This window comes from Cheilinus undulatus, linkage group 17 (assembly GCF_018320785.1).
Source record: "Cheilinus undulatus linkage group 17, ASM1832078v1, whole genome shotgun sequence".
NCBI classification, from domain to species: domain Eukaryota; kingdom Metazoa; phylum Chordata; class Actinopteri; order Labriformes; family Labridae; genus Cheilinus; species Cheilinus undulatus.
The window spans coordinates 31,165,709-31,182,097 of record NC_054881.1 but is presented as its reverse complement, the minus strand read 5'-3'; the positions used below and the strand labels follow the sequence as shown (position 1 = coordinate 31,182,097).

Below are 16,389 nucleotides of genomic sequence, written 5' to 3'. Positions count from 1 at the left end.
AGCTAATTATTAAAGCAACCTTTATATTTGTTATTACTGCACTTTCCCCTTTCTAAGCATGAAGTTAATTTAAAGTAAGTTAATGTTATCTTACTATAGATTAATAAATAAATAAATAAATAGACATATATGCCAAAATAATTTTGTATAATTGTGAATGATAAAGGCTTTGTTGCTTGGATTTAAATAGCTTTAAAATAATTTCATTATCATTATCAATTAAAAAAAAATGGATAGATAATTGAAATAATTCTGGTAATTTAAACTAAAAATGCATCTCTGATGTAATGACCTACACTTAAATAAAAATGGTATATCTCTAATGTAATTCATTCAAGCAATAATCCTTGAAACATACAATTGACTTAAAATTACAAAAACTTATTTGTTTGAACCTTAATTAATCTATTAACTTAATTGTTATTTATTTTTAACAGAAAATTGCAATTTAGTCAAGAGCTAAATATATCAGATTTTTTATTTGATAAGTCAATTTGTCAATTGTCATTTTTTTCTGGTTTTCAACCTACCCAGTTTGATAAAAACTCAAATAAATGCAAAGAAATTTCGAGAAAACAAAAAATTGAGTTGTCCGGCGGCCTCTTGTCACCTGCAGCTTTCAAGTTCAGTCAAACACAGCCATGCAGAGTTACTTTTAACACTAACATTACCCATGACCAGCCCTAGCACCAGCTTAACAGCAGAAATTTTTATCAGACACAGCTCAGAAATTCTTACTGTCTTATCCTGCATCTGATTCCATTGTGAGCACAGAGGCTACATTCTGACCAAGAAAATAAAGTCGCTTAGAAAACATGATCTAAATATGCACATGGCAAACCACACATTGTAATGAAAGCTGCTGAATCAAAACGACCACAGAGTTTGATTTTCAACTTGGCATGTCTCAAAAGGCGATGTGAGTTGGTTCAATTAAAACTTTCCAGTTCATGTGAACAGTGAACATTTTACTGCAGGGGTCCTTGTATCTCCCTCCTTGGTAGCTGAATTGCAGATAGGCCGTTAATGACGTGTTTTTCACTTTCAGCTCCTCACCACAGACCCCAACAAGTGCAATGTCAGCCCCTAGTTAAAGTTCTGTCTTTAAATTCTTGCCCTTGTGGAAGTTAATGTCCAAGCAATTCCACTGCAGAATTTATTTGGACCAAAGTTGCAGCCACACCCGAGAGCCGGAAAGGTTCAGTAAAACCATTGACTTATCTGCATGGATGCACGGTTTGCCACTTCTGACAGACATGGTGAGTAAGGAGGATTTTTGCCTCTTGCTTCAGTGAGAATTTCATTTAGCGAGTTGACAGGGATGGGAGACACACACTGACCTGCCAAATGAGGGGGGCAGGTGACGATCACAGCTCTGCACAGGAACGTGTTGGAAGCAGTCATCACCCGGGCCCACTCAGCATCCTGTTCAAAATAAACAGATACAGCTTTATTTAAGAATCAGGCAGAACAGGTTTGTTCGCAGACCTATGACAGGTATTTGCTGTGGTGGAGCTGCTTTTATGTGTGATTTTCTTGTGAACATGGGCCACAATTTAATACAAATATAGCATGCACAAAATGATTTGTTTACTTGTTTTTCTCAATCTATGTCCATTAAAATGTTGAGTTAGTTTGGGCACTTCTTCATAACGTAAATCTGTAGCACTTTCCATCAACTACACACTATTGGGCATTTGTAAAGCATTAGCTAATCATGATATAAAAGACAGTGAAAGTACAATCATGGGTCAAGAACAAAAGCTGCTGTGTTTTGTAGTAGTGTCATTCATAGAAATTGTAAAGGCAAGGGATGATCATGTGGCCCAACAATTTTGAACTTGTTCCTTGCTCACAAGCAAGTAGAGGTGTGACAAGATTTCATGCCATGAGATCTCACAAAAATAAACATCTGAAGATTTCTCATCAGGTGAAAGATAACCAGGATGCATCGAGGCAGCAGTAGCTCCCATGAAGCGGGGACTTTCCATGCAATTGTTCCTGACACCCTCAAATTGTGTGGCAGCCAGTGACAAAACAGAACACAGCTGATCCTCTGTCACCTTTTTGAATCACTGCTGACAACCCCAAATGTGTGTATGCACTGTTTTGAGCCGCAGTCTGAGAGTGAAATAAACATGCTGCCACTAAACACCTGTGCAAAGTCACAGTAAGAGGAATACAGTGTCTATTTAGTTCACAGAGGTACGCAGATTCTCACACATAGATTGCTTGTAAAGTGTTGATGTTCGTTACTTTGTTCCTCTTATGCAAATGCTACTTTTTCCCATTCATCTCACTTTGTAATGATTGACATGTATGTTTTACATTACTGATGATCCTTGATAGAGGATGGGAAATGGGCTTCTACTATTGAAGTGATGCGTCTTCTTATATTTCAGTCTATTAAAGTCAGGTTTTAAGAATAATTTTTCAAATTATAAAGAGGGTCCAGGTTGATCTAACAGCTTCAATTATCTTTAGTATTTCTGGAATTATATCAATGAAACCTGAAGTAATAAGGATGTGACTGTTAACATGCATAGTATCTGATATGAAGTGCTGTTAAAATGCATGTTTAAGTCAGGAATAGACAAGACAAACTATATGCATAGTTGGAAAGAGTACACAACTATTGCACTCAAGTAAAAGTACAGTTACTCTGGTTTCTTAAGTAAATGTACTGGTCTATAAATCTGCTCCAGTAAAAGTAAAAAGCATTTAATTTAAAGTTTAATTGAAGTACTGAGTAGCCACTACTGAGTTGTTCAATGAAGTATAATCACTTCTTCTTGGTAAGAACAACAACAGAGTAGCTCTCCAGCCAGATTGTTCAGGTAAATCAAACCTTTACGATAAAGTAAATACACAGGAAAAATAATTTATTTGAACTACACCTTTAAAGTGTCATATATTTTACATTATGACAGAGCAGCAGTAGATCTAGAAAACCTGTGGCAAGATGGGTGTCCTATAGAAAGAAAGGAGCAGAGAATCAACCTCATAGCAAGGTAATTCAAACTAATAGAGAATGCACTCTATGCGTCAGAGCACCGAAAGTCACAGGCAGGAACTCTAACCCAGTGGATAACTTCATTCACGGTGCAAATGTGTTCCACATGAGAAACTACATCAATCCACAAGAAACATGAGCAGCTGCTCCTGCAGCCTGGAATCTTCTTCGGGAGACCTTATGTCTTGAGGAGGTGGTGTTCTTTAATATTTTTAGAGGTAGATTGAAGGCACTGAGGGATGATGCATGAGGTTGTAGATGTTTTGACTGATGACTTTCTTATCTGTGACTTATATTTGGTATCTCTGTGATTTCAAGCTTTGTTTTTTTTGTGTCTGTGCCTTTGTTAAATGTGCTGCTGCCTGTCTTGGCCAGGGCACTCTTGTAAATGAGATTTTAAATCTTGCTGAGATTTTTCCTGTTCAAATAAAGTCAAATAAATAAAAAGAATCCCGGCAGGGGCCAGTGTTCCACAGGCAACATCCAAACCCAACTTAACACATCTAAAACACATCAAAACACTTTGCCCAAGGGCATGATCGGAAAACTATGCCCACACATCTCTCCAGATTTGAAATGTCAGTGGGCAGAGCTTAGATCAATTGACTCTAATGGATGAACTGGACCAGCATTGGTGAATTTACACTGTCAAAAAAACACAAAAAACAGCATTCAGGCATTTTAAAAGGACCTCCATGGACACTACAGAGGCAATCAGCAGTTAACTTTTGTAATGTAACAACAATGAGCGCTGGCTGGAAGCGCTTCAAAATTGACATTGCAGACACTGCCAGCACCAAAAACTAACAAGATGAAAAGCCGGCGTAGAAGAAGACAAAACGGGGAAATCCAGCTCCTTCCACCGGTCTTTTTCCACATAAACAATGAAAAAAAAAAAAACAGAATTTACACTGTCTTGGGGTTTCTGCTCTTGCACTGGGGCATAAGAAGCAGTCAGCGAGACTGTGAGCTGTCCAACATGTTGTTCTTTACATGAGATGAATAAATAAGCATGGACTACGACGTGTTGCCATGGCTACACAGATGCCAAGCGAGGTACCGACATGTATTTGACTGATTAAATCACATATAAATCCTTATATCATTACGCTTTATGCCACATACTGTCTTTGGTTCACAAGTTGGTCCGCTTTGCTTTCACACTTCCAACGAACCGCACCAGTGTTCGTTTGGAAGCGGACTGAGACCCCTGTTTTCAGGCGGACCGGAGTCCGCTTGTTTGGTCCGCACCAGAGTTCATGTGCGCTTTCACACCACTCCAAACGAACCAGACTATCCTGAAAAAGGGACCAGAGTTCGTTAAAAGCAGACCAAACAGCTCTGGTGTGAACGCGCCCTTATAAATCCAGCAGGAAAACTATGATAATTACAAATACTGAATTACTATGGGATTTTTGGCAGGGGTGAGACTCACAATAAAAAATAAAATCTGATTCATGTCATTCAAGTAGAATAAAATGGTTGGACTGTTGTAAAACCAACTAAAATCACATATTTCACTATTTATACCCTATATTTTTCCTTTTAATTTCATCAGAAAACCCGAAAAACCACAAATATCAAATGTCTTAATCAATTTCAGCATCAAATACAGCCCAAATGAAATTAAAAACTGATATAAACCACCAGTATAATAAAACTTATGTTATACAAATGACTAAAATCACTCTGATTCTAATAATTGTTTTAAGATTTCTATAAATTAGTCAAATTTACTGCTGGATCACTCTTAATTTTTTTACATACCTGTGGCAACATCTAACTAATCTATGGAGTATGGTTATCCTTTTTATAAGAAGTTATTTTTCAAGAAAATACCCTAAGTATGGTTTCTAGAAGAGTTGGCCATGTTTTAACACAGACATTTTACACCCCTAAACAGCCGTATGTCCAAATACAGTTCCTCCATTTTTTCACACCAAAACTGCATTACCTGCTAGAAATCCTACACAAACAAATCTTATCATGATATTTAGCACTACTAATCACCTGTAGAATGTCTGAGTTTCATCAACTTATCATGGTTCGTTATGATGTTAGGGCCATTTGTTGGGACCAAAAGGGAAGCAAGGGGGAAATAGGAAGTCTGAGATACTCTGGGCCACTGCTCATTGGTCAGATGCTGAGATGTCACTTTCTGTGGCATTGATTAATCTCCCCTGATGGCTGAGAAAATTCAATCTTGTTCTACTGTATTACAGAGTTGGGGGGGGGGATGCCACAAAGGAAGTGACCATTTATGGTTTCTTGCCCCATAAAGGGTTAATAGATCCTGCATTACAAGGTATGATAATAAGAATCTCCTGAGAGCAGCAGAAGCTATAATGTAAATCACTCATTTTTCAATCAGTGCAGACAGTCATGACCCTTGCAGATTTCTAACATGTTGGCTCCTTTGCTCTCACATTCATATCCACTGAAATTAAGCCTGTGTTGATAATTAAAACTCACCCACCAAAGAACGACACAGGGAAACACTGAAAGGTCTTATCTTCAGAGACTGTCAAACCACTAGATATTTTTAGATGCAAAAATTAGAAATTTAATTTATTATATTTTTTCCTCTGGAGCAGCTCCGTAGAAACTTTGGGATGATTTTTTAAAATCTTATTAAAGAGTAAAGAACTGCGGTGAACAAGAGTTCACATCTTCCTGCACTATTGTATCAAACCTAAACTCTTTAGACTGTAAGCCTTTCAAGGTGAGAGCTGAAAATTACCATCGTCCCGGCTCCTCCAGTTTTCACAGGCTTCACTAAGCCTAGTCTCACAAATCAATTCCTTTATTCTCACCTTCTTTTTACGTAAAGTAAAGATTTATATTACTATTTTTTGGTTTATAGCTTTTTTCAGTTCTCTCTATTGCCTTGTTCCAAAAAAGTGCAGTGTGTGTGTGAGGCCAGCCACTATGACTGACATGTCTCTGTGAAGTCTGCTCTCTTATTCAGAGCTGGTCTGGTTCCCATGGGTGCCCCGGTCAGTTTAGGTGACCTAGAAAATGCAAGTTCCCTGAAGCTGTGAAAGTGTGTGTGAATATCTTTATCTGTCAATATGAGTTAGCACTGTGATAGACTCAAACAAATGTCAAGGTTGAGCCCTGTATGCCAGCAAATGCATGCTGGGAAAGGTTGCAAAACTTTACGTACGGAAAAGAGACGTCTTCTTTTATATCTATTCCTTTCTTATTTGGGATGCTCAGTATTATTGTCATGATGTCATTTTCTGCAGATCAAAAACGTGAATTATCAGTTTCAGCAGAGATGAACACATGCAGGAATGTTAAATACAATATGTTGAATATAAAAATTGGTACCTGTGCTTTTTGGACACTCAGCCAATTACTGCACTTTAAGTGCAGCATAGAGCTTGTGTTACTGAGGTTTGTGTGGTCCTGGGACTGGGATAGCGTGATGTTTTCCTTGTCCTTGCTGCTGATCCCAAAAAGGGGCACTAAGCTGTATTTTTTTTTTAAGTTATCTTCTTTACAGGTTTTTAGTTCTTTCTAGTTCTTTGTGTTTGAATTTAGTCATACAGATTTGTATGACTAAATTCATTTGCCATGAATTTAGTCATACATTTTTAACATTTAAAATGTTTGCCAAAAAATAATATTTAAAATTTCAAAGTGTTTATCAGTTACAAAGTTTGATGAATCAGACGGCCATTACAGCACTGTTGCCTTTCTTTTTTGGCCACAAAAGCACACTCAAGTAGCTCATGATAAGTCTACCTTGAATTGTTATCGTATAGACTGAATAAAGTTGTGGCCCATGGGGATGTTAGAATGGGGTAGTGGGTGCCTCTTATACTCCCTTCCTCCAAGCACTGTCCTTGACATTTTAAAGGTATTTTTAAAATTCCAGGGAAGATGCACCTTAGATGAAACTCTGGGGTTTAGTTACTCCAACAACAGCTTCCTGGTCTTGTCTCCAAGAGGCGTTTGAGCAGATAGAAAAAACGGTTGCAGGTCTTAGCATGGCTATACATAGTGGCATTACGGTCCCAGTCCAATGGACCCACCTGCACTGTTAGTATTACAAAAATAAAGGCTCATTGTATTTCAATAAGAAGGGTATACATTTTGAAACAGACAGCAACAGATTAAACGTGTAGTTTTGGGATGGTTTTTAGGTAAGAATTGATATTTAGGTTTAGAATCAAAGGTAACAAAAAGGTTTAATTTTGGGTAGACTTGCTTCACCGGTCCCTCCATCACTCTGGGCCCCTGAAAGCCCTTTCCCCCAGATTGTGTGTGTGGATCAAGATTGTGATATTTAAATGTATTTAATGATTTCATTATCTTCATTCATTTCTGATAAATCCTGCAGTCTATCCACAAAATGTTCCTTCTATGGGTTGACTGATTTTATACTATTTTGTCCAACCAACACCCCAAATTAAAATAAACTCAGTTACACCAGCAAACAAAAACTATCAACTTAAGGAGTGCATTCACCAAAGGTATGGCTATGTGTGAATGGCACTATTGGCACAATGGTGAACGGCAGAATTAACAAATTACTGTCACTTACTGTAAGTCTATTTATTTGATTCACTTAATTGACTTATAGCTTTGTCTCCTGAGAGAGAAAACAGATAAGGTTAAATGGCCGTCTTCCAGATCATTTCAATTAGGAATTTGGTTCATTAGCATTCCAAAGTCTATAATCCAATTTAAATATTTTGTCATCCTGTGATGGGAACTTAATATTAAGTCATTAAAAAATAAATATATACACACAAATAAAATAGTTAACAGTAGAAACAATGAATATTTTGAGGGAAAGCTCAATATCTAAGCATCGATTGAGCCTTCCAGGTTTCTCCACTGTGGAACAGAGTGGCAGTCAGGCAGAACACACAGTGGCTTCACAGGAGACGGCCTGTTTTCCCATGGAGGAAGCTGTTATCTCTGTGTCGCGCCTCATCAATCCCTGAGTGAGCTGTTACTGTACTCTACCTGCCATATGGCCTTCACAGCAGAACCCAGCTGGACGTTCTTCCACCCTAGACGTTCTGCCAGACGCTCTGAAAGCTGTTGGGTGCCTCCCTGTGGAGAGACAGATATTACATTTCAAAGAGGGTTTTAAACCCACAGATGTCATCCTACCTGTGGTTCAGCAGCAAGTTTGAATACAAAGGCTCACTTAACCCAAATTACAAAAACAGCAAACCCTGGAGGAATGAAGCGATCCATGCACATGGTTCAACTGCATGTGTCATGATTTCAATATGCAATATAACAGATGCAATCAGATATTTTGTCTGATAAACATGTGCAGTTATGCAATTAGCAATCATTGTCTTTAATGTTGAAAAAACTAATCAGCAACAGCTTTTTCCATAAAAGGACTATGCAGTTTTAAAAATTCAATCTTCAATCTCAAGCAATCTTTTTCTTCAATGGCTTTCCTTCAAAATTAAGTATTACTGCACTTTTCTTTTCACTATTTGTTATCATGAGTCTTATGTGAATTATCTTAAACAAAAACAACTGGTAAGGCAAACTAAAGCTCGGAGCAAATGACGCCTTGACTTAGAATTTCAGATGAAAATGTACTGAGCATCACTTACAAAAAGAATTAAAGATACACATTCAACACAGTGAGTTATACATTTTTCATTGTCATCCTCCACAAGGAGGGTTAGCCATGGAAGGTCACTGCTGAAAAGGCAGGGTGTTCTCAGAGGCTGTATCAGAGCTTATTCATGGGAAGGTGACTGGAAGGGAAAAGATTGGAAAGAAAAGGTGCTCAAGCAACAAAGATGAGCACAGCCTTCAGAAGATTGTCAAACAAAGTAGACTCAAGAACTCAGAGGAACATTACTAGGAGTGGACTGAGGCCGGAGTCAGTGCATCAAAAGCCATCACACAAAGATGGGTCAAGGAGATGTTTTATTGGCCAGCCAACTGGCCTGACCTGAACCCCATAGAGAATCACTTGGGAAACACCAAGAGGAAGATGAGACACCAGACTCAAAAATACAGGTGATCTGAAGGCTGCTATCAGGACAAACTTGTCTTCATAACACCCCAGCAGTGCCCCACACTTGGCTCCATGCCATGCTGTAAAAATGTAGTAATTTGTGTAAAAGAAGCCTCCACCAAGTTCAACATCCGACGCTTTGCACTGGACTTGCAGGTGTGAAGCTTACCTGAGCCACTTGGCCATGGAAATCAATTCCATGAAGCTCCAGCGACACCGTTTTTGTGCTTACACTGATTCTAGTGGAAGTTCAGAACTCTTCGGCTATGGAATCAGCATGCACCTCAGCCGTCGTTGACTCACTTCCATTCTTAGTACTATCACTGACAGTTGACAAGGGAAGATTTAGCAGTCACTGAGCTCCTAAGAACAACCCATTTTGTATCACGAATGTTTGCAAATGGTGACTACATGGCAAGGTGCTAGACTCTTCACAACTGCGGCAACAGGTCTGATTGAAACACCTGAATTCAATAATTGAAGATTTGGCCAAACACTGTTGTCCATATAGTGTATGTGCATGATGTACCTTTATCTTAGATTCTTGTGCAGTGCCTGGGGAGCTCTCCAACAGCGGCAGCAGCCCTCCAGCTGCTGCAGCATACACAAGGAAGAATAAGAAGGACATCTGGGCTGGCTCGATGCCAAAGACGGACCTGGTACATATCCCGAGCTCCTCTTTCAGTTCTGTCACACGGAGTTGAAAAAAGATAAAGTGTGGCTTTAATAACATGCATTCGCCTGCAGTGACAGTCATTTAAAAAGCTGTAATTTATTCTGCACGTGAAGGTCAACAATCGGAACAGTGCTCAGCCAACAAAGCACAGTTCACAGCACATAATAATGTAAGCTGAGAGGATAATGATTTGTATTATTCCAGTCGTCATATCAAATGGGGTTCCCTTTTTGGTTTTCAGTCAAACATCGGGTATTACAATGATTTTCTGATTTGGTATTATAATAGAGCACAGTATAAGGATCTTTCATGTACTGCCATTATTCTGTACAAACATTCAAATTACTGTCAGTGTCAGCAGACCCTCTGATCCACTCTGACATATTTCAACAATATGTGATTATGTCATGAGATTCCTAGCTCATCCATCTAAATCAAAAGCTTTGTATCTCACAGTTAAGCTTCAGCATGTTTTCACTCTCATTAGGCCAAATATTGTCACTTGCCATATGCTTTTAAAATGCAACTACCTAGGTTTTCATCTAGCCACTCTTTTACAAATGCATGGCTACACGGTCAAAGATAAGTATGTTACAACCCATCAAATATCGAAATAAAGTGGCTAAGTTAATATAAACGTAGTGTTCAGTGCACCGTAAAAGTAGAGTTCAATCTGAGACATTATGCATTCAATGTGTTTTTGAAGTGCAGCAATAACTTCAAGTGTGAGTGGGAAAATTTATCCTGGTCAACCTCATCTTCAATGTTTTTGGACCCATAGCTGCTAACATCAGCCCCTGGGAAAGGAGATAAAAAGGTGCAGATGGATAAAATGACTGCTGTTTTTTACTACCAATATGGATGTCACTCAACATCCATGAGTGAGATCAACAGATGCTAATAGCAATCTTATTTGTATGTCTCTTTGTTGTTTTCTTCTTAAACAGCAACGGATTTGGTGGTTAGTCAGATATCCTACAGGTGGCAGCATAACCTTATAATCATAGTCAGGCTTTATACTATTGACTGGAAATTCAGTTAGCTGATAGAATTACTCTAGAGGTGCATCTCAAAAAATTGGAATATGATAAAAGTTATTTTTTTCCCTGTGATTCAATTCAAGAAGTAGTCTTGATGATTGCAACTTACATCACACAAAAATCCACTATCTCAAAAAATTAGAATATGAAGAAAATCATTCCAAATAGGAATTATAAGACAGGAATGTTGACCTGGAATATAAAGCTTATTTGATACACTTGGATGCAGTAATTTGTGCAAAAGGAGCTCCAACCAATTAAGATGTAACATGGCATGGAGCTAATCAGTCTGTGGGGTGTAATGAAGCCTAGGTTGCTCTGATAGCAGATCTCAGCTCGTCTGTATTGTTGAGTTTGGTTCCTCTCATCTTCCTCTTAACATTACTCCAGAGCTTCTCTACAGAGTTCAGGTCAGGCCAGTTGACTGGGCAGTCAAGCACAGTAACACCATGGTCAGCAAACCAGCTTCTGTTAGTTTTGGCTTCACTGTGGGCAGGTGCCAAGTCCTGCTAGAAAAGGAAATCAGTATCTCCATAAAGCTTCTCAGCAGACAGAAGCATGAAATGCTCTGACAGCATTTACTCTGGACTTAATCAAGCACAGTGGACCAACAGCTGTAGATGTCATGGCACCGCAAACCAACAATGACAGTGGGAACTGAAAACACTGGTCTTAAAGCACCTTGAATTCTGTGCTCTAATCTTCTGATCATCCAGTTCCAAGTCAACATTCCATAAATATATTTTGATACAGCCTCTGAGAACACCCTGCCTTTTCAGCAATGGAATTCTGTGGCTTACCCTCCTTGTAAAGGGTGTCAGTGCTCGTCTTCTGAACAGCTGTCAAGTCAGCAGTCTTCCCCATGATTGCAGTTGTGTGTACTGAACCAGAGTAAATGAATGAGTGCTCAGGAAACCTTTGCAAATTGGACTTTTCCACAGTATTCTAATATTCTGAGATGGTGGACTTTTGATTTTCAAGAGCTGTAAGCAGTAATGATTCCGCTTCTGTATAGCTTTCGCTGTATGCTTTGGGTCATTGTCTTGCTTCAGTAAAAATATTCTCCCAAGCCATAGTTCTCTTGCAGACTGTAAAAGACTGCAGAGTCTCTCACATCTCAGCTGCTGAAGCTTGTAACTCCTTCATCTGTGCTTGTTGTTTTATTACTGCTTCTGTCTTGTCTTTGTCCATAAGAAAAGACCTGAGGAGCACCCATTCATCTGTCAAGTCTCAGTTCAACAGTAGAGTATAAATCATACATCAGATTCACTCTGGCTCCAAGCCAAACAAAGAAACTGCTATTTTTGTGGTTTACTTGCAATTAACAGATCTTCTGCATGCTGAAATAACAACATGATGACACAGATTTGTAAAGAGTAAACAGTTGTGCTTTGTCAGGTCTGTCCTCAAGAGGAAAGAAAACTACTTTTTAAATGCTCTTTTGCTGAATTGACATATCAGTCATTCATGATGCAGGGCAATCAGGTGTTCAGGGAATCTGAACACTGATTGGCTTTTGCTGCACATCGCCAAGGAGATTTTTTTCCCAAAAAAAACCAGCTCCCCATCCCACTATATAAATATTATATTACTATGTGCCAGAGATGCACACAAGTCATTTTTTGCAAGTCCAAGTCAAGTCTTCAGTCACGAGTTCAAGTAAAGTCTCCAGTGATTGTAATGAGCATCCTGATCTGCCTCTGACGTCCTGCTTAGACCACTGCATCATTCTATTAGAGGAATTTAAACCTGTACTGTATTATCACCATCAGCAGGGTGGGGTATTGTCTGTGGCCGGCTTGCTCTGGTGTGTGCATGTGTACACTTACATATGAACAGGGCTTGACATTAACTTTTTTCACACCAGCCACTGTGAATAATGGCTACTAGCCACTCAGTGTTACCAGTAGCCACAGTTCTGTTGTTGGGAATGTATCTGCTATATATCATATGCATCTCTGCTATAAGATGAAACACATGCTCTCTCTTTTTTTTCTTTATCAACATGATCAATATCAATATCAGCTCTCCTCTTAATAAAGCTCCTTTTTGTGTACATAAGAAACACTACAGAGACATGAGTCATACTTCACTGATAGACAGACACTGAGACATTGGAGATTAAATGTCCTTATTTGTCAGATATATTTCTTTAATGGTAGTTATTTTATAATAATTTATGGTGTAATAATTTATGGTGTTAATTTCTTTATACGGGTATGAGCAGGATAAATTTTACTTTATTCAGCTGAAATCTCCTGGACTCCTTAGTAACTAATTTATCTGTTACAGCCTCGTATCCATCCGTCTCTGTTTCTTGCTGCCTCGATTAAACGTATTTAAAGTTTTAATCTTCCAATCATGTTTTATGTTCGTTCGTTATCAATAAGGGGCAATGCAGAGATTCTAATATTAATTTGTTCACCACAAACATATCATATTAAGGGATTGTTAACCAAATAATATTTTAACATTGCACACACCCCTGGCTCACATGGGCGACACAGAGACATGCACAGCTGGAGCGCACACACAAACAGTGCTGACGCTGATCCTCCGTGGTCAGAGAGGAGCTTTGATGCAGGAGAAAAGAGTTTAGGTATTCTGAAACTTTTGTCCTCAACAGACTGAAACCTGAAGTCTGCACTACCAACATTTTAGCATGCGTTTCAGTGTAGGTATGTACCTGAGCGTTGTGTTTTTGTGTCATTGTTATGCAAAATAAAAGAAGATAAGTAAGAGAGGAGGGCAGCTGTTGGTGCGGCGTAAAAGACGCACGAACCGTCAAACAGAAAGGGGGGAAAGGGGAAAAGAGTGACAGGGGGACAAGATATCATAATGCAAAAATTAAAAACCAAAGATTGTGCATGAGTCCCAAATCACAAGTCTGAGATGAGTCTCCAGTCTTGTGCGCACAAGTACAAGTTAAGTCTCAAGTCACTGATGTGTGTGACTTGAGTGCAACTCGAGTTCAAGTCGCGGACTAGAGTCCCCATCTCTGCTATGTGCCACTAGGTCATACTCTGTCTCTTTCAGGCTTTATGCTGGGTAGTGCAAGTTCTAAAGTTTTAGTTTCATGTCTCTTTGGTGAGGAAAAAGGTTCAGAGGATCATGAGGCAAATAGGGCAAATAGGGCTGAGGTTGATTTCTTTAGGAAACTCAGCCCAGAATAAACTTGGCGAAATTTCTTCATTAAAAGAAGAACAAAGAACAGCATTGACATGTTTCTTTTTTAAAAATGACAAAAGTCGTGTGCTGACATGTCGACAGTTGCCATTGTTCGCGACGTTATGCAGTTCTCTATGGAGTTTACTCCTTTAGTAGGGGCGCAGCTCGATAGCTGCAAAGTCACATGTTTTGTTGTTCTGACTGGCCCGTAAAGATGTGACAGAACATTCATCAAATCACCCTCCAAGTTTTTTTTTTTTCTCTTCAAAGGCTCTGCCCTTTCCCAAACAATGTGTATGAGTGGTATGAGAGCAAGGTTTTCACGAGGCCATTAAATGAAAAACAACATCCACTCCTAAAATCAATAAAAAAATAATCATGTAAGGATATTTGTTATGGATTTTAGAGTTAAATTTTTAATCAACATCAGACCTGATCAAAACTACCAAATAATTAAACATTTTTAAAAATTTTAAGCCAGTTTGATGATGTCACTGTCAGTTCTTATGAAAAAAAAGTCATTTCTATATAATAGTGTGCAGGGGCAGCATATTTTTGAAAAATCACAGTCTTGGATATGCCAGAGATTAGCAACATGACTGATGTTGATGGATTGTTTGTTTTTCTGCAGTGTCTGGCTAAAATTGTAATGCGTCAAGGCCAGAAAGGAAAAAAATTCCACTTCCAAAAATGGCATTATTTTTCAATTTGGGGGTGGGTAGAATCATTTTTGTTTGTGAAATAGTTTTTGTTTTGACAACTGCAGTATTCTTGGCTCCATGCAGCCAGGCCATAGATAGCTGTGGATACAAAATGTCTGACAACCACACTTGGAAGCAGGTGTGTGTAGAGTTTGGATTTTTTCCCTATACCGATGCTAAACTGATTATTAAAATGGTACCAGTGCCGAAACGGTGCCTAAATCGATCCATTTAGGAGTGTAAAAAAACACAATAGATCTGACGCTGCATGCATCTCTGTCTGCTGTCATATCTTTTAGAACATGTCATACTTACACTAACAAATACCAGGAACAAACTTAGAAAGGACCAGAGAGAGTGACTGAAGTTTCTATATGTCTGATTGTTTATATCATATAGTTTCTACTGAGCTACTGAGCTTCTAATATTAGTAAATACTCCATCCAGATCATTAAAAAAGAGGTATTTCCCCAAAACAGAATCAATATGATTGGCACCATAAATTCTATCTTTGCACAATAATATCGGTATGTTGGAGCATGCTAACTCATGCTACTGGCACAGCTTCAGAGACAACTCTTGATAAGGGTAATGAATCTCTCCCTGTCAAGACGATATGATTTTGAATCTCATTCACAGGCTACGATTCGATTCACTCACAATTCATTAAAATCCAATCCAGTCCCATTCGATCTGGTACAAACTGTTTGTGGAAAAAAAAATTACTTTTTACTTTAACAAAAACATTCTGAAAGTTGTTGAGTCTGCTGAGTCAGAGCATAGCAATGGACTATGATAACAGTACAATGACCGATCCATGCTTTGTTTTTACCGATCCAGAGCTCTACAGAACGATAAATGCAGACCTTGACGTTAAGATTGGTTAACCGATCCATATTGGTTTACCTTACATCCTTACTCATAATCTAAATAAAATACAAACACACTTGTGAGCAGAGCAGACACACTTCTCAGGAGCAAAATTAATAAAAGAAGTACTCTACAGACATGAAACGAGTATAGGACTACATGAATTACGTTAAGTCTAAGACCTTTGTTGCCTTTCCCTGGACTGGTGAGAGGTTTGCGTCAGAGTGCATCGGTCCCAAAATGCGGTACCAAAATCTCTGTTTTGATTTGGTTCAGTAGGCATCAGACATGTTGGCACCAGATTTCAGTACTTATCCTACTTGGAAGAACATGGATGGGTGCTTCCAGCATCCCTCAGTTAGCTTCTCTGCTGCTGTAAGACCAATTTTTTGTGGCCCTCCTGCAGAAGTCTAAATTTTTTGTTTACAAAATAGCTTTACACCTGAAAACTCTGTATAAACACTTAGCCTGGGAGAGGAGTTGGTAAGAGGTCTACTCATATCTCTAAATGCTTAAAATAACAGAATGTTAACCATATGACTGTCTGGGGTGCAAGAGCCCAACTAGTAACAAGAAACTCCCATGCACTCAGTTAAACACATCTCAACTCCTTATGCATGATAAGCATCACACAAAATATCTTTTCATACAGTGATACATTTAAACAAGTACTCATTCATTATAAGTAAAGTCGTTGCATGAAATAAAAATTAAGTCTTCAAAACCTAAAAACTGGGATGTTGTAAACACTGTCTTTGGTACGAAATGTTAGCTTGCTTGTTGGAGCACATTTTGAATCCCAAATTTATGTTCGTCAGTACTTATGGTTCCTTTGACATAGAGATTGTAACCGCTTCCCAGTTCCCATTTAGTGTAATGAGAAACCCTTCAGCAGAAGCAGATGGACGTGTCTC

At 38.6% G+C, this 16,389-nt stretch overlaps 1 protein-coding gene across 2 annotated transcripts in view; it reads right to left on the bottom strand.

The window, feature by feature from the left end:
• si:ch211-127i16.2 (probable flavin-containing monoamine oxidase A) overlaps positions 1-16,389 on the bottom strand; it is a 128,959-nt gene that overhangs the window by 90,481 nt on the left and 22,089 nt on the right. For both annotated transcript variants that reach the window (XM_041811229.1, XM_041811228.1), the window contains exons 5-7: positions 9,550-9,707; positions 7,994-8,083; positions 1,341-1,425 (exon numbers count right to left, since the gene is read on the bottom strand). In XM_041811229.1, coding sequence (XP_041667163.1) covers positions 1,341-1,425; positions 7,994-8,083; positions 9,550-9,707 — 333 coding nt within the window. The remainder of the gene's footprint in view (positions 1-1,340; positions 1,426-7,993; positions 8,084-9,549; positions 9,708-16,389) is intronic.